We start from the raw sequence: 24,711 nt of genomic DNA on the forward strand, positions 1-24,711 counted from the left end.
GATGTGGAGAGAATGTTCCCTCTGGCGGGAGTCTAAGACCAGAGGACACCGCCTCAGAATAGAGGGACATCCATTTAGAATGGAGGTGAGGAATTTCTTTAGCCAAATGGTGGTGAATCTGTGGAGTTCGTTGCTACAGGCAGCTGTAGATGCTAAGTCATTGGGTATATTTAAGGCAGAGGTGATAGATTCTTGATTAGTCATGGCAAGAAGGGTTCGGGGAGAAGGCAAGATATTGGAGCTGAGTGGGAGATGCATCAGCCATGGTGGAATGGCAGAGAAGTCTCGATGGGCCAAGTGGCCTAATTCTGCTCCTTTATCTTAGTGCTATTGGTGAATTTTTTTTTGGATTGAACTCCTTTCTTTTGGGTATCTTATGTAATGCAAACCAGATTGTCTCTTTGTCCATTTTCTAAAGATTGTTTTCCAAACAAACTCACTAATTATCCGTTTCTTGCCCTCTGAACTAAAGCTCAGCTCCCCACCCCCTGCCAAGAGCACTGTGAGGGCATTGGTCTGGGCTCCACTCACTATAGAATTCCCTTTCACCATTGCTCTTGACTGCTTTCTTCCTTTTCGGGGAACCACGCAATTCCCCAGGGAACCTTTTTCTCCCTTGAGTATTTGGAAGTGCATACTGGTTTGATCTGTTTAGTCTGTCTGACACTCACCTAGTTCCTTTCTGTCAGCACCTTTTGAAACAGAGGAGCCATTAAAACAATTAGTCTCACTCACAGGAATCTGGACCAACACACACACAATGCTGGAGGACATCAATGGGTCAGGCAGCATTATTGGAGGGAAATGTACAGTTGATATTTTGGTGCGAGACCCTGAATCAGAACTGGAAAGAGAGGGCGGAGGTCAGGATGGGTGTAATGGGAGTGGAGAGAAGCATGAGGCTGGTGGATGATAGGTGAGTCTAGGTGAGAGGTGGAAGACAGGAAAGTGGGGAAGGAGGGGAAAGTGGGAATGACGTGAGAAACTGGAAGAGGTAAAAGACTAACAAAGAGGGATATGATAGGAGAGGGCAGTAGACTGCCCCCTCCCCAACCTGGATTCTCCAGTTACCTGCCAACACATGCTCTTCCCCTACTTAGTCAGCTCTTAATCTCTTCACCTGTACTTATACAATGACTACTGTATAGACATTCACAGCATAGTAGAGATATAATCATGATGGAAGATTTCTTACTCTGTGGCATGACATTTTTCCTGACAAAGTAGGTCATTCAGTTTGGCAGGAGGGGCTTGTGGCAGTGAAACAGTCTCAGGTTCTGGAGCCTCCTCTATGGTGGTTGTAGGAGTTGACTCTGGAACTGCAGGAAGTGGTTCTGACAGCTCTAGACACCTTTCTTCTGGATGTGTTGGCATCCTGAACAGTGCATGGTAAGTTTCACTGGATGATGTGGATCATACATTGTGAGTACAATATTTGAGTTTTGGAAAACCACTTCACACTGCTTTGGCCATGCTGTTTCTTCCCAATCTGTGGTAATGAGTTCAAGGAGTGGAGCACAGTAGCCAGGTTTGACAGGACTGCAACTGTGATATGCCCCTTGGCCTGGGGGCATCCACCTTTTCTTTGAATTTTCTCAGCACACTTGTGTAATTCTTGTGTACCAATGGTGTGACCACAGTAAGTGATACTTGTTTTTTAAAGAAGTCTCAATTGTTGCGTCATGCTCTGAGCCTATAATCATCTGATTTTCTTAGCACTCTTTAGATTTGGAGATGTTCCTTGTCATCCTTACTGGTAACAACGATGTCGTCCAGGTAACACTGAGTGGCTGGCAGCCTTGCAGCACCTGGTTCATAGCTTTCTGTCAGAGTGCAGGAGCGTCTCCAAAAATAACCCTATTATAGTGATAAAGCCCTTTGTGAGTATTTATGGTGAGAAACGCTTTGGACTCTTTTTTCCATCTCCATCTGTACGTAAGCCTCAGCTAACTAAGTCCACTTTGCTGAAGTGTTTTCCTTCAGAAAGGTTTGAAAAGATATCCTCTATTCTGGGCAGAGAGTATTGATCTACTTTCAGTCTTGGGTTTCAGCTGTTGGGTATCTTTACTCTTCATATTGGAGCTGACCACAGTGATGTGCCATTTATCTTTTCCTTTTTTGTTTGCAGATAGCATCTATTGAGTACATTATGCTCGGTAAAGAGAACATTTGCTAAATCCTGTGTATGTCTACTTGCTGAAAACTGAACAAAGATCGAGAATAGATGTCACCATAGTGATCAAAGCGTTTAGCCAATGCAAGTCATAATTATTTTTTGCTGTTTGATCTGGAAAATCATCTAGTGCTGTACGCAGCTCGGTGCAAACAATGATAACAGATGTTTCAAATATGTTTAAGGCATTTTGAAAGGCCAGTGATTAAATGCCAGGAAACTAATGAACATCGGAATATTAGTACAAACCTAGCAAACAAACAATACATAACTAATAGACAAAAGAATATCTGCAGATGCTGGAAATCCAAAGCAACGCACACAAAATGCTGGAGGAACCCAGCAGGTCAGACAGCATGTATGGAAATGAAGAGATAGTTGATGTTTGGGCTGAGACACTTCTTCAAGAGTGAGAAGGTGGGGAGAGGGGAAAGAGGCTAGCTGGAAGGTGATTAGTAAAGCCAGGTGGGTTGGAAAGATCAAGGGCTGGAGAAGAAGGAAGCAATAGGAGAGGAGAGTGGACTTTGGGAGAAAAGAAAGGAGGAGGGGACCTGGGGGAAGCAATAGGCAGGTGAGAAGAAGTAAATGGTCAGAGTGGGGAATAGAGGGAGGGGACAGATTCTGTTTACTGGAAGGAGAAATCAATATTCATGTCATCAGTTTGGAGAATACCCAGACAGAACATGAGGAGTTGCTCCTCATCCCTGAGGGTGGCCTCATCTTGGCACAAGAGGAGGCCGTGGACTGGCATGTTGGAACAAGAAAGGGGATTAAGATGTTTGGTAACCAGGAAATCCCGCTTGTGGCCGATGGTGTGGTAGTGCTCTAACCGAATCTGGCTGTTAAACAGCATAATGTACTGATCTGAAACATTATGAACTACAGACTTGTAGAATTTTGACATGTTATGTGAAAGAAAAATATGCAACAAGTTTATCAGACCAGTAGCACAATGTGTGGTCCTGATCCATTGAGGAAGTTGTGTAATAAGAAAGATGTGCCTGCACTGGCATGTGTAATTATAATAGCAGTGGTTATGTAAATCAAACTATATGAAGAACAGTTTGGGTCATGAAAAAACTGTCCTTTCAGGAATTTGTTTATGTATATATAGTCTGTGCATGTGTGTCAAATGAGCATTGATTATTAATTTTAGCAGCAGTGGACTAGAAGAATTAGAACTATGGATCCACACATACCAGGCCAATTATATACATATCACAATTAAGAGACAATTTACTGACAGTGGGAGGCTTTACATTAAAAAAAACTGTTTTTTCCAGATAAATATTATAGCATGTAATCTACCTTCTCTGATTGTTATTTTAAAACCATTTGTTGCTTCTGTAACCCAGATTGCTCTGATAGCTTTGTCTAGATCATTTGAAGTGACGTGTGAGAAATTCTTTGTTCTGTCTCATGAGTTGCCTTGGATATGAGATTAGATCGTCAACGGTGAACAGATGTTCAGCTGCAGTTTACATTAGCAAATGAGTCAGGAAATACACACGACTGAAGTTTTATCATCACCATTAGAATATTGAAGATTCATTTGTCTCTCTGTTTGCTGTGTTTAATTTACTCCTTTATGAAGTTGTTTAACAAATTCATCTGGAAACTTTTAGGATCTGCGTCTAAATATTAATTTCTTGTGTTCATGCTTAGATGGTGTTAGTAAGCCTTTATATTGCAATTGGTACCATAACTTACGGATATATGGTCTCTTTAACCATTTGTGCAACTATGATTGGAAATCTGGGCAGAAATTTGGGAGATGCACATCTTATGAATTGATTGAGAGTGTAATATTTCCTTCATCCTAGAAAATAAAAGACGTGAGTTTCAGATGTGTGCAAATCCACTGCTGATTATTGACGTGTTGCCTGTACTTTATTGAGCTGTTTCAATACAAATTCTGTACATCTCCAGCAACAGCTCATATTCAACGTATCTTTAACATCACATAACTCAGAGGTGTTATAAAGAGAATTATCTATAAAACAAGGTTTTTGACACCTGGAGAGGGAAATACAGTGGATTCTGGTTAATTGGGACACATAGAGACTAGCACATTTTGGATCAATTAAGTGGCTGCCACAACAAGCTGAAGTTTCATAGAAATAGTTAAAAAGATTTTAAAAAAAGTCAACCGAGTAACAAATTATGTATTTAAATAAAGTACAGAACAAATTAGTACTGTAATAGTATTTGTAGTGTTCTATAAAATTGTATTAGTTCCTAGTACTTATCGACAGAGGAATTCATCCATATTGCATTCTTTTGACTGTAAGTTAACCAAGTCATGCAGACATGGAGTGTGGATTATGGACTGCCTTTATACAATGCTGTCGATGATTGGAGCTTCTGAACATTTATTTTTACTGACATTTAGGATGATTGTCAAAACCTTCCAATTCTTTGTAGTTTCTAACTTCAAGTAGTGAAATCGTTTCATTTTCATTCCAGGCTGTTTCTGGCATCTCCAAGTCTGAATGCTTGAAACCGCAGTGAGCAAAACAGTTCTGAATCGTCTTACAGCCTACTTCTCACCAATTATTCTGACAATAATCACTGCTTTTTGAAGAATCAAAATCAAGTTTATTTTCACCAGCATGAGTTGTAAAAATTTAAGTTAGCAGAAGCAGTACAATGCAATACATGATAATATAGAAAGAAAATAAATCAAGTAAGTAGATATAGTATATGTATATTAAATAGTTAAATTAAAAATAGTGCAAAAACAGAGGTAATATTAAAAAAAAGTGAGGTATTGTTCATGGGTTCAATGTCCATTTAGGAATTGGATGGCAGAGGGGAAGAAATTGTTCCTGAATCACTGAGTGTGTGCCTTCAGGCTTCTGTACCACCTTCCTGATGGTAACAATGAGAAGAGGGCATGCCCTGGGTGATGGGGGTTCTTGATAATCGGCTCTGTCTTTCTGAGGCACAGCTCCTTGAAGATGCCTTGGATACTACGAAGGCTAGTACCCAAGATGGAGTGAACTAATTTTACAACTTTCTGTAGCTTCTTTTGGTCCTGTGCAGTAGCAGTCCAGTCCGTACATACACACACACGCACATACACACACACACACACACACACACACACACACACACACACACACACACACACACCCCTCCATGGTACATCTATAGAAGTTTTCGAGAAGTCCAGGTTGGACCTTCAGAGATCTTGACACCCTGGAACTTGAAATTGCTCACTCTTTCCACTTCTGCTCCCTCTGAGGAGTGGTTCACGTTCCCTCATCATTAAGGCAGCTTACACCGCTCTTCTTGGACACTGGTATAATTGTTGCCTTTTTGAAGCAGGTGGGAACTTTCGACTATTGTAGGAAAGGTTGAAAATGTCCTTGAATACTCCCACCAGTTGGTTAGCACAAGTTTTCAGAGCTTTGCGAGGCTTCACCCTCCTGAAACACAGCCTGACATCGGCCTCCGAGACAGAGATCACAGGGCACTGGTTGCAGCAGAGATCTTCACACCTGTAGTTGTATTCTCCCTTTCAAAGTGGACATAGAAGGCTTTGAGCTCTTCTGGTAATGAAGCATCACTGCCATTCTTGCTATTGGGTTTCACTTTGTAGGAAGTAATGTCCTGTAAACCCTGCCAGAGTTGACATGCATCTGATGTTGCCTCCAAATTTGCTTGGAATTATTTATTCACTCTTGAAATAGCCCTCTGCAAGTCATACACACAAAAAATGCTGGTGAACGCAGCAGGCCAGGCAGCATCTATAGGAAGAGGTACAGTCGATGTTTCGGGCCGTGACCCTTCGTCAGGCCTAACTGAAAGAAGAGATAGTAAGAGATTTGAAAGTGGGAGGGAGAGGGGGAGATCCGAAATAATAAGAGAAGACAGGAGGGGAGGGGTGGATCTAAGAGCTGGAAAGTTGATTGGCAAAAGGGATACCAGGCTGGAGAAGGGGGAGGATCATGGGACAGGAAATCTGGGAAGAAAGAGAAGTGGGGAGGGGAGCCCGGAGGCTGGAGAGCAGGCAAGGAGTTATACTGAGAGGAACAGAGGGAGAGAAAAGAGAGAGGAAGAAGCGGGGGGGGGGGGATAAATAAATAATAAATAAGGGCATGTGGGAGGAGCTGGCCCCCCACCGTTTTATTTTCACCATGGATGTTCAGGCCCTATATATCTCCATCCCCCACCAGGAAGGTCTCAAAGCTCTTCATTTCTTTTTGGATTCCAGACCTAACCAATTCCCCTCTACCATCACTCTCCTCCGTCTAGCAGAATTAGTCCTTACTCTTAACAATTTCTCCTTTGGCTCCTCCCACTTCCTCCAAACTAAAGGTGTAGCCATGGGCACCCGTATGAGTCCCAGCTATGCCTGCCTTTTCATTGGCTTTGTGGAACAATCCATGTTCCAAGCCTATACTGGTATCTGTCCCCCTCTTTTCCTTCGCTACATCGACAACTACATTGGCGCTGCTTCCTGCACGCATGCTGAGCTCGTTGACTTCATTAACTTTGCCTCCAACTTTCACCCTGCCCTCAAGTTTACCTGGACCATTTCTGACACCTCCCTCCCCTTTCTAGATCTTTCTGTCTCTGTCTCTGGAGACAGCTTATGTACTGATGTCTACTACAAGCCTATGAACTCTCACAGCTGCCTGGACTATTCCTCTTCCCAGCCTGTCTCTTGCAAAAATGCCATCCCCTTCTCGCAATTCCTCCGTCTCCGCCGCATCTGCTCTCAGGATGAGGCTTTTCATTCCAGGACGAAGGAGATGTCTTCCTTTTTTAAAGAAAGAGGCTTCCCTTCCTCCACCATCAACTCTGCTCTCAAACGCATCTCTCCGATTTCACGCACATCTGCTCTCACCCCATCCTCCCGCCACCCCGCTGGGAATACGGTTCCCCTTGTCCTCATCTCACCAGCCTCCGGGTCCAACATATAATTCTCCGTAACTTCTGCCACCTCCAACGGGATCCCACCACCAAGCACATCTTTCCCTCCCCACCTCTCTCTGCTTTCCGCAGGAATCGCTCCCTACAAGACTTCCTTGTCCATTCATTCCCCGCCCCCCCCACCATCCCTTCTCACCGATCTCCCTCCTGGCACTTATCCTTGTAAGCGGAACAAGGGCTACAGATGCCCTTACACTTCCTCCCCCACCACCATTCAGGGCCCCAAACAGTCCTTCCAGGTGAGGCGACACTTCACCCGTGAGTTGGCTGGGGTGATATACTGCGTTCGGTGCTCCCGATGTGGCCGTCTATATATTGGCGAGACCCGACGCAGACTGGGAGATCGTTTCGCTGAACACCTATGCTCTGTCCGCCAGAGAAAGCAGGATCTCCCAGTGGCCACACATTTTAATTCCATGTCCTATTCCCATTCTGATATGTCTATCCACGGCCTCCTCTACTGTTAAGATGAAGCCACACTCAGGTTGGAGGAACAACACCTTATATTCTGTCTGGGTAGCCTCCAACCAGATGGCATGAATATTGACTTCTCTAACTTCCGTTAATGCCCCTCCTCCCCTTCTTACCCCATCCCTTATTTATTTTTTAATGTATTTCCCTCCTTTTTTTTCTCTCTCTCTTTCTTCTCCCTCTGTCCCTCTCACTATAACTCCTTGCTTGCTCTCCACCCTCTGGGCTCCCCTCCCCACATCTCTTTCTCCCCAGGCTTCCCATCCCATGATCCTCTCCCTTCCCAGCCTGGTATCCCTTTTGCCAATCAACTTTCCAGCTCTTAGATCCACCCCTCCTCTCCTGTCTTCTCCTATCATTTCAGATCTCCCCCTCGCCCTCCCACTTACAAATCCAGACATCCCACCTCTCCCGGAAGTTCTGGGAGTCTCCCGCATATCGATAGTGGCTTCCTGATGCCCGGAAATTATATACAATATCAGTATATATCAGTACAATATCAGTATCTGGGGGTGAAGTGGCTCTGCTGGTAAAGAATGGCATCAAATCAGTAGAAAGATATGACATAGGATGAGAAGATCTTGAATCCTTGTGGGTTGAGTTAAGAAACTACAAGGGTAAGGACCACAGATTACAATGGGAAATAGAAACGGTGTGTCATAAGGGTAATGTGTTAGTCATGGGAGATTTCAATAAGCAGGTTGATTGGGAAAATCAGGTTTGTAATGGATCTCAAGAGAGTGGGTTTGTTGAATGCCTATAAGATGGCTTTTTAGAGTAGTTTGTTGTTGAGCTTACTTGGGGATCAGCTACACTGGATTGGGTGTTATCTAATGAGCTGGATTAGGGAGCTTAAGATAAAAGAACCCTTAGGAGGCAGTGATCACAATATGATTGAGTTCAATTTGAAATTTGACAGGGAGAAAGTAAAGTCTTGCGTACCAGTATTTCAGTAGAGTAAAGGAAATTACAGTGGTATGAGAGAGGAGTTGGCCAAAGTAAATTGGAAGGAGCTGCTGGCAGGGATGACAACAGAGCAGCAATGGTGGAGTTTCTGGGGTAAAGAAGGAAGGTACAGAATAGAATAGATGTATTCCAAAAACAAAGAAATGCTCTAATGGCAAAATAGTACCATTGTGGCTGACAAGGGAAGTCAAAGCTAATGTAAAAGCGAAAGAGAGGACATACAACAAAATTAAAATTAGCAGGAAGATAGAGGCTTGGGAATCTTTTTAAAAACTTACAGAAAGCAACTGAAAGAATCATTAGGAGGGAAGAGATGAAATATGAAAGCATGCTAGCAAACTGTCAAAATGGATAGTAAAACCTTTTTCAAGTATGTAAAAAAAAATAAGAGAGATGAGAGTGGATCTAGGACTGCTAGACAATGAGGTCGGAGAAATAATAACTGTGTGACAAGGAGATAAATGAAGTGAGTATTTTGCATCAGTCTTCACTGTGGAAGACACTAGCAGTGTGTCAGGTGTTGAAGAGTGTGAGGGAAGAGAAATGGGTGCAGTTACTATTGCAAAGGAGAAGGTGCTCAAAAAACTGAAAGATGTAAAAGTACATAGATCACCCAGACCAATGAACTGCACCTTAGAATTCTGAAAGGTTATGGTAGAGTTTGTGGAAGCATTAGTAATCATTAGAATCTGGTCAGAGGACTGGAAAATTGCAAATGTCACTCCACTCTTTAAGAAAGGAGGAAGGCAACAGAAAGGAAAAAATAGATCAGTTAGCCTGACCTCAGTGTTTGGGAAGATGTTGGAGTCAATTGCTAAGGATGAAGTTGTGGAGCACTTGGTGATACAGAACAAGCTAGGACAACAACAGCATAGTTTCCTTAGGGGAAACTTGTGCCTGACAAACCTGTTGGAATTCTTTGAGGAAGTTACAAGTAGGCTAGATAAAGGGGATGCAGTGGATGTTGTATATTTGGACTTTCAGAAGGCCTTTGACAAGGTGCCACACATGAGGCTGCTTACCAAGTTAAGAACCCATGGTATTACAGGAAAGTTACTAACATGGTTAGAGCATTAGCTGATAGAAGGCAGCGAGTGGGAATAAAAGGATCCTTTTCGGGTTGGCTACCAGCAGCTAGTGGTGTTCTGCAGGGGTCAGTGTTGGGATCGCTTTTTAAGCTATATATCAGTGAGTTAGATGATGGAATAGATGGCTTTGTTGCCAGTTTTGCAGATGACACGAGGATTGGTGGACGGAAAGTAGTGTTGAGGAAACAGGTAGGCTGCAGAAAGACTTGGATTAGGAGAATGGGCAAGAAAGTGGCAAATGAAATACAATGTTGGAAAATGCATGGTCATGCACTTTGGTAGTAGAAATAAATATGCAGACTATTTTCTAAATGGGTAGAAAATCCAAAAAATCTGAGATGCAAAGGGACTTGTGAGTCCTTGAGCAGGCACCCTAAGGGTTCATTTGCAGGTTGAGTCAGTGGTGAGGAAGGCAAATGCAATGTTAGCATTCATTTCAAGAGGTTTAGAATACAAGAGCAGGGATGTGATGCTGAGGCTTTATAAAGCACCGGTGAGGCTTCACCTTGAGTATTGTGAACAGTTTTGGACTCCTCATCTAAGAAAAGATGTGCTGGCATTGGAGAGGGTCCCGAGGCGGTTCACAAGGATGATTCCGGGATTGAAATGGTTATCATACGAGGAATGTTTTAATATTTCTGGGTTTGTTCTTGCTGGAATTTAGAAGGATTGGCAGGGGGGATCTCATTGAAACCTTTTGTATGTTGAAAGACCTAGACAGGCTAGATGTGGAAAGGATGTTTCCCATGGGGGGGGGAGGGTCTAGGACAAGAGGGCACAGCCTCAGGATAGAGGGGCGTCCATTTAAAACAGAAGCTGAGAAATTTCTTTAGCCAGAGGTTGGTGAATTTGTGGAATTACCAAAGGCAGCTGTGGAAGCCAGGTTGTTGGGTGTATTTAAGGAAGAGATTAATAGGTTATTGATTGGCCACGGCATCAAAGGTTACAGGGAGAAGTCTGGGGAGTGGGGCTGAGGGGGTGGGGGTGGGGAAGGATCCACCATGATTGAATGGTGGAACAGTCTCGATGGGCCAAATGGCCTAATTCTGCTCCTGTGTCTTACGGACATAATCTTCACGTTGTTGCAGTGCAGACCATCTAGACTGTGTAGGCTGCTGGATGAGCTACAGCAGCAGTCCCCAACCACCGGGCTGTAGACCATGTGCTACTGGGCCGCGAGGAAACGATATGATTTGGCGATATGAGTCAGCTGCACCTTTCCTCATTCCCTGTCATGCACTGTTGAGCTTGAACGCACGCGAGGTCATTACCCGCGCGTCATCCGTGTCAGCGTGGGAGGAGATCAACTCCTCGAGCTTGCAAATGACGGTGGGCTGAAAAGTATGTTTGACATAACATCTCTGCTGGCATTCCAGATCAAGATGGAACGTTGCTTCCATTTCCAACATATTTCTGCAATGAATGCAACGAAAACTAAATTCAGAATAGACTGGACATAAGGAACCCCCTTCGAGTATCGCTGTCTCCCATCACCCCTCGACAGGACCATCTTGTTGCAGGGAAACAAGCCCAGGGCTCCCATTGATTCAGCGATATCGGTGTGTTGCAATGATTTTATATGTTCATAGAGGGAAAATATGTGCTGTGTGTTTAATATCCAAACGTTACTTAAAATGTTATGATGCTATTGACTTACTTATATAAACATATAACAATTACAGCACGGAAACAGGCGATCTCGGCCCTTCTAGTCCATTCCGAACACTACTGTCACCTAGCCCCACCGACCTGCACTCAGCCCATAATCCTCCATTCCTTTCCTGTCCATACACCTATCCAATTTTTCTTTAAATGATAATATCGAACCTGCCTCAACCACTTCTACTGGAAGTTCATTCAACACTTACTTCAAGCTCCCCTGTCCTCCCCTGATAATTAACTTAGCACTATATTCATGCGAGGAAAATATGCGCTGTGTGTTTAATATTAAATTCGTTAGATAATCCCTTTTAGAAACAAAATTGAGTGTATTAGCCACTTATCACTTATATTCCTGTCGTGATTAACACCCTCCCACCGAACAAAGTGGCCAAAACCGATTTGCAGAGAAAAAAATCGGCAGGTACACACGCATGAGCATGTTATGCATGCGCACTGGTGCCCACGCAAGGCTTCATGGTAATTGTCTTTCTCGGGGTAAACACAACTTATTTGACTGCTGCTCTTGTCCGTTGACAACCCTTCCTGCCCCCCTCCCCCGGATTGGCCAGTCCGCAAGAATATTGTCAATATTAAACCGGTCCGCAGTGCAGAAAAGGTTGGGGACCCGTGAGCTAGAACCCGTTCGAGGTGCAGCATCATACTTCGGTTGGTTTTGTGCATACAGCCTGCATTTAATTTTAAGTAATGTAACTTCTAGTTCCTATCTTTTTGGTGCATAATCCTGAATGGCAGTAGCATTTTCAGATAATTAGTCATAAAAGGCTGATAAACTGCATACCAGTAGAGGCAAGTGACGTATACGCCTGTAAGCTCTGTCTGCATCAAGAAACTATAATGAAATGATTTACTTTTTGAATTTAGAAAAATGGGTACGATAATCCTGGCTTGTTGGAGAAATAGCTTTCACTGACCTTGTATGTATGAAAAGAACTGTGTAAAGTCTGAGGAGATTTAGTTATACCGTCCCACATGACTGATTTTAATGCAGCACAGATTGGTGGCCAGATGCTTCTAGCAGAACTGCTAAAGGGCTCATTAAAGATAACGCATGGGTTATCATCAAATTCTTGACTGGCCGCCTTAAACATTGCTAATCCATTTGAAACATTCAGATCTGTTTCCTTTTATAATTTGTTCACCTGTTTACTTCTGATTTTACTGCATTAAGATTTTAATTAAAAGCCAACAAAGGATTATATAACTGACGTGTTGTTTGCACGCTGTGATTCAGATGTGCCGTAATCACTCACTCCTTTGTTCACAAGATTAAATGTGGCATTAGCTTTCATTGCATGAGTCTGAGAATGCGTTGGCAATATAAATTTCCACTGGTTAGAAGCCATCATTATTTCATTTACTCAGTGGAGATCTGGCAGATTACTGGGGAGGGATTATACCGTGAAAGACACCTGGCAATTTTTAGGAAGATGTACATATATTGCAGACAACTCAGAATTGGACATGTCACCATATGCCTCTAATCGTTAGTGGACAATTTGAATGGTTATTTTGTATCTAGTCATAGTTACTGCAGTATTCTGACTTCATCATTCTTGTAAAAAAAATCATGTAAGTCAGCCTATAGATTATAAAATTTATATTTCTATTATGCAGTCAATTATTAAGCATACTTTCAATGCTGTTATGGATTTCAATTGATCCATAAATTTGCAAGATTATACTCTGCAACCAAGTTAGAGGGATTTTCTTTTTGGTAGTTGTGTTACACTGTTATTCTTAAATTTTCTTACCATAAACTAATTTTTTTTATTCATTGTAAAACATACTTAAAGAATTTTCTAATACTCTGGCATTTATTGTCAATGTAAAAAAGATTCTAGATGCAGTTTGGCCATATAACTCTCCATTTTGGTTGAATATCCTGCTATATTTTCTCCATTGCATTTGTAATCATAATTCCTTGGGAGTCTTTGATTGTTACTGCCTGGTGAATCAGCAGGTGCTTTAGCTGATTCATATTGTACACAGAGAAGGATGCTTTCTATCCTAGTGCCACAAAAATTTTGTTTTTCTTTCTTTTTCAATCTTTTTATTAATTTCATAATAATAAACATACCATAGTATTGATACAAAGTTGTTGGGATTACATTGCTATGATTAACATAGTTAAATATAAACCCAGATGACACATGAGTATTAAACCTCCCAAACATACAGGATACAAATGCAATATACAAAAAAAAATTAGAAAAAAAAATAATTAAAAGAAGAAAAAAAAATACCCCAAAAGAAAAACTAACCTAAACAATGTTATTCAACTAAACTAAGAAAAAAAAGACATGGGCTGTTATATAACATCAAAAAAAAAGGAACCATTAGTGTCGTTGACTCCGCTCCTCTCAACATATATTAACAAGGAATAGAATAAGTTTGGAAAGGTAAAAATCTCATTTTTATCTGCCAGTGTCTAGTCCATGCATTAAAAATAAATCAATGTGTCTCTGTAAGTTGGAACTAATATACAGAAATGCATCACGTTCTGAGCTACTTCAGTGTTTTAATCATTTGATAGATTTGACCATATTTGAAATTTTAGGATGCTTTCTCTGTGATAATAAAAGGAAGAGGCAGCTTTGTACTTTCCTGTGGTCTCTGATATTTTGCCATTATTTATGAAATGAGTGCAACTTCTGCAATAATTATTATGGATGAAATTTGCATTGTTTAATTAAAAAAACCATGTTGAACTAGTAGTAGCTGGAATTCTGTGCTCAGTGTCTAGAAAATTATTGGGAAGAGGGCCAGTTGGATTATTCTAATGCAGTCATACACAATTTAGTATTTTAAAAAAATCAAGAATTCAGCATGACACAATGTAAATATAATCCATTTATTGGCATAAAGTGAGTGTTTCAGCCAGCTTACCTGCAAAACGAGCTCACAAACAAAAATGAGGTAATTTCTCAGATATCAGGGATAGAAATTTGCATTGGCAACAAACAATCTTCATGCAATATTGTTAGTGTCCGTGCGTTGTTACCCACTTCCAGAATTTGGTTTGATGAAATTAGTGGAACCAACATTGGATGCCAAAGTTCAGCCATCACATATATTGCATGCTTATTGCTAGTGACTGGATGAGTTTCTATCCTTTAGCTTTTGCTGATATTGTGGAAGATGCCCAGATGAACTCCTCTTGATCTTGCCAGTGGAGGAAAACTGCAATCTCTGTTTATCTGATTATCCAAAATATTGTGACGAACATTTGGTTCATGATATCAGACGAGAAAAGCTTGTTAACTCAATAGCTGTTTTTATTGTGATAAACACAAAAACAGTCTGGGTGCTATGACCTGGAGAGAGAACCAACTCAGTCACATACAGATGAGGGAGGTGATTATTACATACCTCAGTTATAGTCAGACTGACTCACAAATGTGAATAACTGTATAACCCAAGATAAGATGTAACAATAAATGAACTTGAACATCCCACCACCATCCCTTGAAAGGATTTTAACACAAGAACAATAAATAGCGCTGGCCGCTAGGAATGCCGAGGTGGGCTATTGACCCCGCCCCACCTGGAGTGCTACAATACATTACCTTTGATTTGAGCATGGCATTAAATATCCTCGGTAGGGTTGTGTCAACTGTCATCACTTAAATCCACACCTTTAAGAAAGAAGGCTGAGGGCAGCTGTATACACACATCTATTGATGCTTCTGGACACATCTTCAGTTATGTTCCTGGAATCATCGGGTGTTTCGGGTCTTTCAACATCATACAGCCTCCTCCAGGTGACCCAGCCGGGGCTGATCAGACCCCAGCTTGTGTCCAGATGGCTAGCTACTTATGGCTCCATGGTTCCCCTCTTTTGAGCCACAGCCATCTTGAGGCCCTCTCTGCCGCATTGGTGGTACTGCGGATGGCTCTCCTCTTCCTCTCTCCCCCGATGCCCAAAATGCTGGAGGCTCTAACTAAAGAATGGGCTACGAATCCCCTACAACCAACCTCCACTGAAGATTACGTACAGGTAATTTGAATCTAGAATGATGAATTTTTGATATCATGGCAGTTTCCGGAAATTTGGGATCTCTAGCAAGGTCAGCTAGCATTTTCTGGTACACATTTCAAAGTTCAGAGTTAATTTATTATCAAAGTACATAAACGTCACCATATATAACCCTAAGATTCATTTTCTTGTGGGCATTCACAGTAAATACAAAGAAACATAACAGAATCAATGAAAGACTGCACTCAACAGGACGGACAAACAATCAATGAGCAAGGTGAACAACAAACTCTACAAACACAAAAGAAAGCAGAAAATAATAATAGAACATGAGAAGATGAGTCCTTGGAAAGGAGTCCATAGGTTGTGGGAATAGTGCAATGATGGGACGAGTGAAGTTACCCCTCTGGTTCAAAAGCTTGATGGTTCAGGGGTAATAACTGTTCTTGAACCTGATGGTAAGGGACCTGAGGCTCCTGTACCTTCTTCCTGATGGTAGCAGTGAAAAGAGAAACATGGCTGGCGTGGGGGTCCCTGATGATGGATGCTGCTTTCCTGCAATAGCACTCCATGTAGATGTGTTCAGTGGTAGGCAGGGCTTTATCCATGAGGGACTGGGCTATATCCACTACTTTTTCCATGCAATGGCACTGTATACCATGCTGAGTTGCAACCAGCCAATGTACTCTCCACCACACATCGATAGGGGTTTGTTAAAGTTTTAGATGCTGTGCCGAATATCTGCAAATTTCTAAGGATATTTAGGCACTGATGTATTTTCTTCATAATGGCACTTTAAGTGCTGGACTTGAGTACAATTTGTTCAAATATTACTGCATTAAATAATCAATGCCTAGTACAGTGCATCATAAAATGCATAAAGTAACCAGGAGAACATGTGTTTGTTGATAATTACATCCACAAATAGCTCAGTAACTTGGCAACGAGTGCCATTAGTACAACACAATGTCAATGTAGGAAACTCTGATGAGTAGGTAAGTAAAGTCAGGCACTGATTATCTACCTTGAAGATGATGAAATATAATGGATTATTTTTGAGAGGGAGGGAGAGGGAGATATATGTCAGAGCTCAGCCTTGTTAATATTAAATAGCTGAGTGGACACAAGACCACGAAGCCAGTTTGTTTTCCTATTTTCCGAGTTCCTTTCATTATAAAAATTTTATTTCAAACATTGAAGAAAATTGTTTTCATATCTGACAGCTTTTGGGCATGTCTTTCTCTGAAAAGTTTTCCAGAGGATTTAGAAAATCTGATTATGATCGTATTTACATATGTTTTCAAGCATTTGCTCCTGCAATCTATCGCGCATAATTAAGTAATACTCAATGATGCTACAAACCACAGATTTAGTTTCCCTTCCTCATCTACTCCAGAATTTTTTTCAGATTTTCTTTCAGTGTTTATAGTTGGAAGCACATGTTGAAGATGAAGTCTTTTAATTATGATTATAATTTTCAGCAAATATGCTGTAGATGTCCGGAAGTAGATTGGAGCGTGGCGGGTGCAGAGTGGAAGATCCAGCGATCAGACTAGTATAAATAGGGAAAAAGATGGATGGGGGGGGGATGGGAGATTGGAGAGTGGTTGTGGAGAACTTGGAGAAGAGGCTAAGAAGCAGGTTGGTGATTGTGTGTCATGTTGTGTGTCATTGGTGATCATAGTCTTTCCATGACCGTGATTGTTCTTGGCAAATTTTTCTGCAGAAGTGGTTTGCCATTGCTGCCTTCTGGGCAGTGTCTTTACAAGGTGGGTGACCCCAGCCATTATCAATACCTTTGGAGATTGTCTGGCCTGCGTCAGCGGTTGCATAACCAGGACTTGTGATATGCACCAGCTGCTCCTACGACCATCCACCTCTTGCTCCCATGGCTTCACGTGACCCTGATTGGGGTGGGGAGGGGTAGCTGAGCTGGTACTACACCTTTCCCAAAAGTAACCTGCAGGCTAGAGCACCTTGCACCTCCTTTGGTAGGGATTTACCTCCACCCTGCCACCCGAGAAAAAAGATCAGGGGTTCTTAAAAAAGACTCTGGTGAGGGAGAAGAAAGGGAAACTTGCCATTCTGCATTATCTGTTCTGTTAAATCCATACCTGAACATGTAATCACTTTACTCACTTTAACTCACTTTACACCGCACGCTGTTGGAGCAGTGCTGCCAGGATAATCAAGGACATGACCCACCCAGCCAACACACTTTTCTTCCCTCTTCCCTCTGGGAGAAGGTTCAGGAGCTTGAAGACTCGTACGGCCAGATTTGGGAACAGCTTCTTTCCAATTGTGATAAGACTGCTGAATGGATCCTGACCCGGATCTGGGCCGTACCCTCCAAATATCCAGATCTGCCTCTCGGTTTTTTTGCACTACCTTACTTTCCCTTTTCTATTTTCTATTTATGATTTGTAATTTAAATTTTAAATATTTACTATCATTTTGTACTCCAGGGAGCACGAAGAGCAGAATCAAATATTGCTGTGATAATTGTACGCTCTAGTATCAATTGTTTGGTGACAATGAAGTATAAAGTATGAAGTAACGCCTGGAAGATAATTTTCATATTTGGTTCACTTGTGTGGTAAGTGAAAGTAATATTGAGTAGCTCTACATTTGCACGGGATGTTGGCTGTGGGCAAGTAGTGGCATTCTTGCTGCAGCACAAATTAAAATACAAAATACTGAGAACATGAATTTGTGGAGTCATTTAAAGTGAGCCTGTAGGTTGTGGAATCAGTTCAGTAGAGTGAGATTATCACATTGGTTCAGGAGCCTGACAGGGTAATAACTATTCTTGAAACTGGTGCTGTGGGAGCTAATACTTCTGTACTGTACCTCCTGGCAAATGGTAGTATTAAGAAGAGAGCATGGTCTGGCTGCTGGGGGTCTTTGATGATGGATGCTTCTTTCTTGTGGCAGTGCACCTTGTAAATGTGCTCATGCCGGGGAGGGCTTTGCCTGTGATGGATGGACTGTTGAATCCAACACTGTCTATAGACCTTGCCGTTTCTGTGCATTGGCGTTTCCATACCAAGCCGTGATGCAACCAGTTAGGATACTCTACCGTGCGTCTGTAGAAGATTGTCAAAGTTTAGATGACATGCCGAATCCGTGTGAACTTTTGAGAAAGTAGATGTAGTGTTATGTCTTCCTTTGTGAATTTACTTGTGTGCTGGTCCCCAAACAAATCCTCTGATATGACAGCACTAAGGAGTTTAAAGTTACTGACCCTCTTCACCTCCGATCCCTTAATGAGGACTGGTTAATGGACCCCCATCTTCTTCCTCCTGCTGTCAATAATCACCTCTTTGGTTTTGCTGATGTTGAGTGAGAGGTTGTTGTTGCACCACTCAACCAGATTTTCATTCTCCTTCCTCTATGCTGATCCATCACCAGCTCTGATTCAGCCAACAACAGTGGTGTCATGGCATTAGAGCTGCACTTAGCTACACAAAGGCATAAAGCAAGTAGAGCAGGGGGCTAAAAACATAGCCTTGTGGTACACCTGTGCTGACAGTAATTGTGGAAGAGATGTTGTTGCCTGTCTGTGCTGACTGGGGTCTGCATGTGATGAAATTGAGGATGCATTTGCATAGGGGATATCAAGGTCTAGCTCTTGGAGTTTAGTGGTTAATTTCGAGGAGATAACGTTGAATACTGAGCTGTAGTCAATGAAGAGCAGAGCAGCCTGATATATGCATCTTCTCTGTTCAGGTGTTCCAGGATTGAGCCAATGAAATGACACCAATGTGGTAGGCAAAGTGGAGTGATTCTGGGCCGCTCCTCAGGAATTGATGTACTTCTTGACATTTAATCACTGGATCTAGAGTGCTGCTGGATGGTGGTCATTTTGTAAGGTTACCGCGTTCTTCTCGGGCACTGGTTTGACTGAAGCCTGCTTGAAGCAGGTGGTACCTCAGACTGCTGAAGCGAGAGGTTAAAGATCTCAGTAAGCACTCCAGTCTGCCGATTAGCACAGGTTTTCAGTAGCTGACCAGGTACACTGTCTGGGCCGGATACATTCTGTGGATTCACCCTCGTTAAGGATGCTCTCACGTCGGCTTCAGAGACTGACATCACAGAGTGATTGGGTGTCTGTGGAGGATTGTGAAGGTGTCTCCATGATTTGGTGATCAAAGAGAGCGTGTAAAAACATGAAGCCCATCTGGGAGAAGACCTGGTCTCATATGTCCCTTGTTTTGCTTTCTAGGAGGTGATAGCAATCGAGTCCTGCCACAGCTGTCCATCTTTCTTCTGTGATTCCGATTTGGTCCAGAATTGCCACTTTGCATGCCAGATGGCTTTCCATGGGTTGTACCTGGATTTCTTGTACTTGGTTGCCAGACCTGAACACTAATGATCTGACCCCCAGCAGATTGTAGATCTCTTGGTTCATCCAGGGCTTCTGGTTGGGGAAGGTTCCAAATTACTTTGTGGGGACACACTCATCCATGACTGACTTTCCAAAGTTCGTGACAACTATGGTGTATTCATTCAGATCCTCTAAGTCCTTGAACGTGGCCCAGTTCAAACTCGAAGCAGCCATGTGTTTGTGCCTCTGACTCCTGTGACCACCTCTTCATTGTTCTAGGTTCTGGAACCTTGATGTTTAGCTTCTGCCTGTCTGCAGGTAGGAGGACAGCCAGGTGGTCAGATTTCCTGAAATGCTGTCTAGGGATCAAATGGTAGGCATTCCTTCTGGTAGTATAGCAGTGTTCGAGTGTGCTGGGACCCCTGGTGCTGCAGGTGATATGTTGCTGCTAACTGGGCAGAGATTTCATCAAGTATGTGATTGAAGCCCCCAGCGATGATTTGAAATGTGTTGGGGTAGGCTATTTCTTGTTTGTTCATTGTTGCATTGAATACCCCGAATGCATGTCTAACATCGGCCTTTGGTGCTAAGTAAACTGCAGTCAGGATCACAGAGGAGAACTTTCCTGGTAAGTAGAGCAGTTGGTATTTAATCATTAGATGTTTTAGGTCAGGAGGAATAGGTGTGACATGTCCACTACATCTGAACGCCATAGAAGTTTGTCATGAAACACAGACCCACCACCTTTTCCCCTCTTTGAATCAGCAGTCTGGTCCATCCGTTGTATGGAGAAGCCCTTGGGTCTTGCCAACATATCTGAGGTCAGCCATGTCTCTGTGAAACAAAGAACACAGCAACCCTTCATTTTTCCTCTCAGTACAGCAATCTTGCCCTTAGTTCCTCAATATTTCTTCTCCAGAGACTGTATATTTGCTGGGTAGAGGAAGTTTTGTACCCCAACATTTTAGTCTGGTTCTTCTCCCTCTCTTCTGGCCATGGTGATGTGGCTGCTGAAAAGTGCCAAGAGTGCTAAGTCCTTCAGAAGGTTGTGAAATCGCTAGTTCTTTAAGCCAGTTTAAAAGTGCGTTTCTTCAAGGGAAAACGTAGGCTGCAGATTGCAATGATAGTAGTCCAGAAGAGGTATATCTAGAAGTTTTGTGTGCAGCCTACAAAACGTTGCCAACATCATCTAGCAAACCAGTACATCAAATCTAGCACATCTCCTGTGTTGTCATATTGGTTGTTTCATTTATTACTTGTCCTATAGCATGGTGGCAAATGTAAAAAGTTCCCAGTGTCCAGCAAAATCTGCACCTGACTTTATCTGTATGCATGCTCTATCTCTGGCTCATGACTAGCATTTAGCACAGTACACCTCAAACAGTAAGATGTGAAACCAAAATTACAAATGCATATAACATGTAATGTACATTATAAGTGCAATTAATTCATTGCATATTCTTTCATATTTTTCATAGTCATAAGCTTTTATAACTTAATAAATTATACTAATATTTCCTCTACTTATATCAAATTGAAACTTGCAATAATGAGAAGATGGTACGTGTTTGTCTTTGGATCACTGATAAAGGGGCCATGAAGAGTTGGGCTAGAAACACAAAGAGTTTGTCCATTGAATATGGAGTTGAATCAATAGAAATTTTGTTGTGGTCATTGAATCAGTACATAAAATATCACTGAATCATAACTACAGCACAAAAAAGGCCCTTCAGCCCATCTAGTCCATGATGAGCTAGCTATTCCATGACCCTTCACATACTTGCTGAGAAAAAGTGATGGTACTGGTCAGAAAGGAATATAATTATAAAAATAACAAGAAACTGATGCTACATTTTACTCTTTTGAGCAATACTATACCAACACAAAGACAGCACAGGTTCTGTTATTGCATGGACTATGCATGGGACGGGGAGGTGTCCAATCACCTATGATACTTTCTCGATCTGTATAAGCACCAGGTACCTCTCCCACCCAGACAATCCACAGGAAGTCTGAATAAGACATCTAGCTTCCAAGCCGAACATTATGAAAAGGCATAGCATAACACACTAGCACTGATAATGACAACAACAATAACCATCTTTCATTGCGTAGCCTTTCCAACATATAAAACTTCCCAAGTCATAAAAACAAACAAAAAAATACTGGTCAGGCTCTGTGGAGAGAGAAGAACTGTTCCAGTTCAGTGCTCAACATCAGAGCTGGGGAAAGTTGGACATCAGGCAATCTTTAAATAGATGAGAGGAGGGAGATGTGGAGACAACAAAGGTGACGTCTCTGAGGTGTGAATGATGCTGGTGCAGGTGCTATTTAAGGGAGAGCAGGGAAGGAATTAACTCTGTCTGGGGATGATGTAAATAATGGAAGATGAATGAGACTAGAGGAGTGAGACAGAGAATTGGTCCACAGATGCTGCCTGATGTATTGAGTATTTCCAATGGTTTAACAACAGCAGTAATGGAAGAACAGCCAGTTTGGAGTTTCAAAGTGCAGAAGTAAATGATAGGGCAGATGTGGGTGCAAGGAGGTGAAATGAGGGATTGGTAGGTAGGGTAGGTGATGAGGAATACAATGTGGTGTTAATATCCATAACTATGATCATTACTTTAGGAGGATCCACTTGAATTATGGGAACTGTGAATTATTCCAGTCCTTAAACACTTTAATACTGGTTTTAAAACTGCACAGGGTGTATGTCAACTCTGCTTCAGCCACTAAGACGTACGTACTGCCTGTTAGAAAACACAGAACGGATATAGCTTCATCGTTGCCCCATGTAATGCTTGGACTTGGGCTTATGTAGATAATGCAGCTCAAAAGAAGGAGTCCATTCTTAATAGTTAAGAAAAATGGTAAGCCATTTTATGCCTTCATCTTGGTTTCTAAATTAACATTAAAAATAAGTTGTTCTTTGAGATAATCTGTGCATCCCTTTAGTCCGAGCAATGTTCATGCTAAAGCATAGTGTGAATTGATTTTCTTTCCTTTCCTGATTTTATTTAAATTCACTTTAGAACTTAAGTTGCAAACAAAAACACATCACAAGAGTGAGATTTACAAAGCTACAGAAGGGTATTTGTAGGCGATGGGGTGGCATGGCATGTTGGCAGAGTTTATAATGGAGTTCCAGGGCAATGAAAGCCAGTTCTGTCTGAAAGCTTTTAAGTAAAACGAATTGGCATATTTCAATGTCTTTTTATAGGGAAGTTGTTACCAAATGCTTTCAGCTGACAATTTCTCACTTAGAGAGGTGACAAAAAGAACAGCTAGACTAAAGCAGCAGCAGACTGCGTCCTGAATTTAGATGTGGATATCTAAATCCGGAGAAGGAAAGAAAAGCTTTGTGTGGAGCAGATTGGATAGAGCTTCATGGTTTCTCCAGCCAGGTCAAGATATATTTGGGTGAAAATTGTTTTCCAGAATTGTGACTTGCTAATTTGTAAATGTTTTTAGAGTATATATTTGCAGATTCATCTGAAATAAACATTTTTAAAATTGTGAAGTTCTTCATAAAATTATAAATTAATTACATAGTTTTAAGATGACTGTTTTTAGAAACACAGAAAACCTACAGCACAATACAGCACAATAACTAGACTGTAGAAGACAACAAACTATGCAAATATAAATAAATGGCAGTAAATAATGAGAACATGAGATAATGAGATGGCGTCCTTAAAGTGAGATCATTGGTTGTGGGAACAACTCAATGGATGGGCAAGTGAATGCAGTTATCCTCTTTTGTTCAAGAGCCTGATGGTTGAGGGGTAGTAATTATTCATGAACCTGGTGGTGTGAGTCCTGAGGTTCTTGTACCTTCTACCTGATGGCAGCAGCGAGAAAAGAGCGTGGGCTGGGTAGTGAGGATCTTTACTGGCATTAGTTTCATGTTACTGATGAAAACCATTCGACTTCCCTGTTAATTGTAGATGGCAGCATATACAGTACTTTGAAACATTTTCAAAGAGACTTTTATTTCTTCTTTTCCTTGAGAAAGTAAACCAGTTACACATTTTTGGCTCTGATTTTACCCCATCATTACCCCAGTATTTGAGAATTTATTGCTCAGTCCCTATTAGCAAAATGTGTTACTGAGGGTAGGTGAATGAATTCCTCAGAATTCTTTGCCATCCCTATCTACCTCTGGCTGTTTTAAGCAGGTATTGAGCAGGTGTTTACAGCGGGATGAGCTGTTACATGCTCACTTGTTTCCAAGCATCACTTAGACTGACATTGAGTGAACTAGTTGTTTTATCCGTCCCTGTTACCTGAAGTTCATGCAAAGCCTATGGCAGTGAAGGGTAAAAAAGATGCTCCTGTATTTGTTCAAAGTCTTTTATTTTCCCTTTGTAAAATTGCAAATGGTTCTCAAGTGCCTGAAGGCTACAGGTCTTTTATAAAATGCTCATGCACCTTGTCTGCCTTGCAGGAGAGCCGGAATTTAAATATGTTGGCAACATGCATGGGAACGAGGCGGTGGGAAGAGAGCTGCTTGTCTTCTTGGCTCAGTATCTGTGCAACGAATACCAGAAAGGAAATGAAACCATTGTCAGACTGATTCACAGCACGCGGATTCACATCATGCCCTCCATGAATCCTGACGGGTTTGAGAAGGCATATTCACAGGTAAGTCAAGGCCACATACTCCAGCGCCTGAGATAATGGCTCCTCTGTCTGCAGTATTTCTAGCAAAACCGAGATAACCTGCTTTTGAAGCATTCAGGTTTGAAGCAATGTTGAAAGTGCATCTGATACCAAAATATATTTCTTTTCACTCTGCTGAAGGCATTGTCAAACTGAAGTTCAAAGTGAATATATTATCAAGGTACATCTATGTCACAACGTACAATCCTGAGATACATTTTCTTGTGGGTATACTCAATAAATTCCTAGAATAGTAACTATAACAGAATCGATGACAGACAGCAAACTGAACTGGAGTTGAGCAATATTCCTTTCACCACATGTAAGTTTACACAGTGACATTCAACAAGCTATTCGAATGTGCATGTAGTCATTGCCAAGGTTAGTCATTTTCACATCTGATCCATTTTCTAGCAGGGTT

At 41.8% G+C, this 24,711-nt stretch overlaps 1 protein-coding gene across 1 annotated transcript in view; it reads left to right on the plus strand.

The window, feature by feature from the left end:
• cpe (carboxypeptidase E) overlaps nucleotides 1-24,711 on the plus strand; it is an 82,500-nt gene that overhangs the window by 14,676 nt on the left and 43,113 nt on the right. The window contains exon 2 of the mRNA XM_063047315.1: nucleotides 24,076-24,272. Within this exon, the coding sequence (XP_062903385.1) occupies nucleotides 24,076-24,272 (197 nt within the window). The remainder of the gene's footprint in view (nucleotides 1-24,075; nucleotides 24,273-24,711) is intronic.

Source organism: Mobula hypostoma, chromosome 4 (assembly GCF_963921235.1).
Source record: "Mobula hypostoma chromosome 4, sMobHyp1.1, whole genome shotgun sequence".
Taxonomy (NCBI): domain Eukaryota; kingdom Metazoa; phylum Chordata; class Chondrichthyes; order Myliobatiformes; family Myliobatidae; genus Mobula; species Mobula hypostoma.